Source organism: Phaethon lepturus, unplaced genomic scaffold (genome assembly GCF_000687285.1).
Source record: "Phaethon lepturus isolate BGI_N335 unplaced genomic scaffold, ASM68728v1 scaffold47889, whole genome shotgun sequence".
Classification (NCBI taxonomy): domain Eukaryota; kingdom Metazoa; phylum Chordata; class Aves; order Phaethontiformes; family Phaethontidae; genus Phaethon; species Phaethon lepturus.
Window position 1 is genome coordinate 9,327 of NW_010562239.1, and position 610 is coordinate 9,936.

At 63.0% G+C, this 610-nt stretch overlaps 1 protein-coding gene across 1 annotated transcript in view; it reads right to left on the reverse strand.

Annotated features, from left to right (window-relative positions):
* The window catches only part of ARL16 (ADP-ribosylation factor-like 16), a gene marked incomplete at its 5' end in the record, with an annotated part of 2,307 nt that extends 1,851 nt beyond the window's left edge, over positions 1-456 (reverse strand). The window contains 2 exons of the mRNA XM_010294205.1: positions 9-98; positions 341-456. Coding sequence (XP_010292507.1) covers positions 9-98; positions 341-456 — 206 coding nt within the window. The remainder of the gene's footprint in view (positions 1-8; positions 99-340) is intronic.
* Between the last annotated feature and the right edge of the window lie 154 nt (positions 457-610).

A 610-nucleotide genomic window follows, 5' to 3' on the forward strand; every position in this document is an offset into this window, starting at 1 on the left:
TCTCCAGCAATGTGATGGGCTGGGTGGCGCAGGAGATGATGTCCTGCATGCGGAACAGCGACTTCATCTCCACCAGCGACATGTAGCAGGGCAGGTCACTGCAGCCAGGAGGGGGAGGGCTGCATTAGCCCACTGCAACAGCTCTCCTGCCTGGCCCAGCCCCTAGCTCAAGGGTCTCTGCAGGCCCAGCTGGCCCAGAGTACAGCAAAGCACAGCCGCTGCCCCCCAGGACATGCCAGGCTTCCTTGGGTGTAACCTGTTGGAAGGGACGCGGGAGAAACCGCAGGCCTTCAGTGTGCCCTTGTGTACTCCCGCCCTCTGGGCTGACCCCCCTCCTCACATCTTATTGAAGAGGACCAGCACAGGCACGGACGCGAGCTGCTCTGCGGAGAGGATGGACAGCAACTGGATGCAGGATGAGGAGACCTGGGTGGGGTTGGCGGCATCGACCACGAACTAGAGGAGAAGGGAAAGCAACAGCGTGGGTGTGCCCAAGGGCAGCCCTGTGCCTGGCCGGATCAGGGCAGGGAGCAGGGAAATCCCACAACCAGGGCAGAAATGAGGGACCCAACTCCCCACAGCAGAGCGGGAGCCAGCGCTGAGGCCCCAG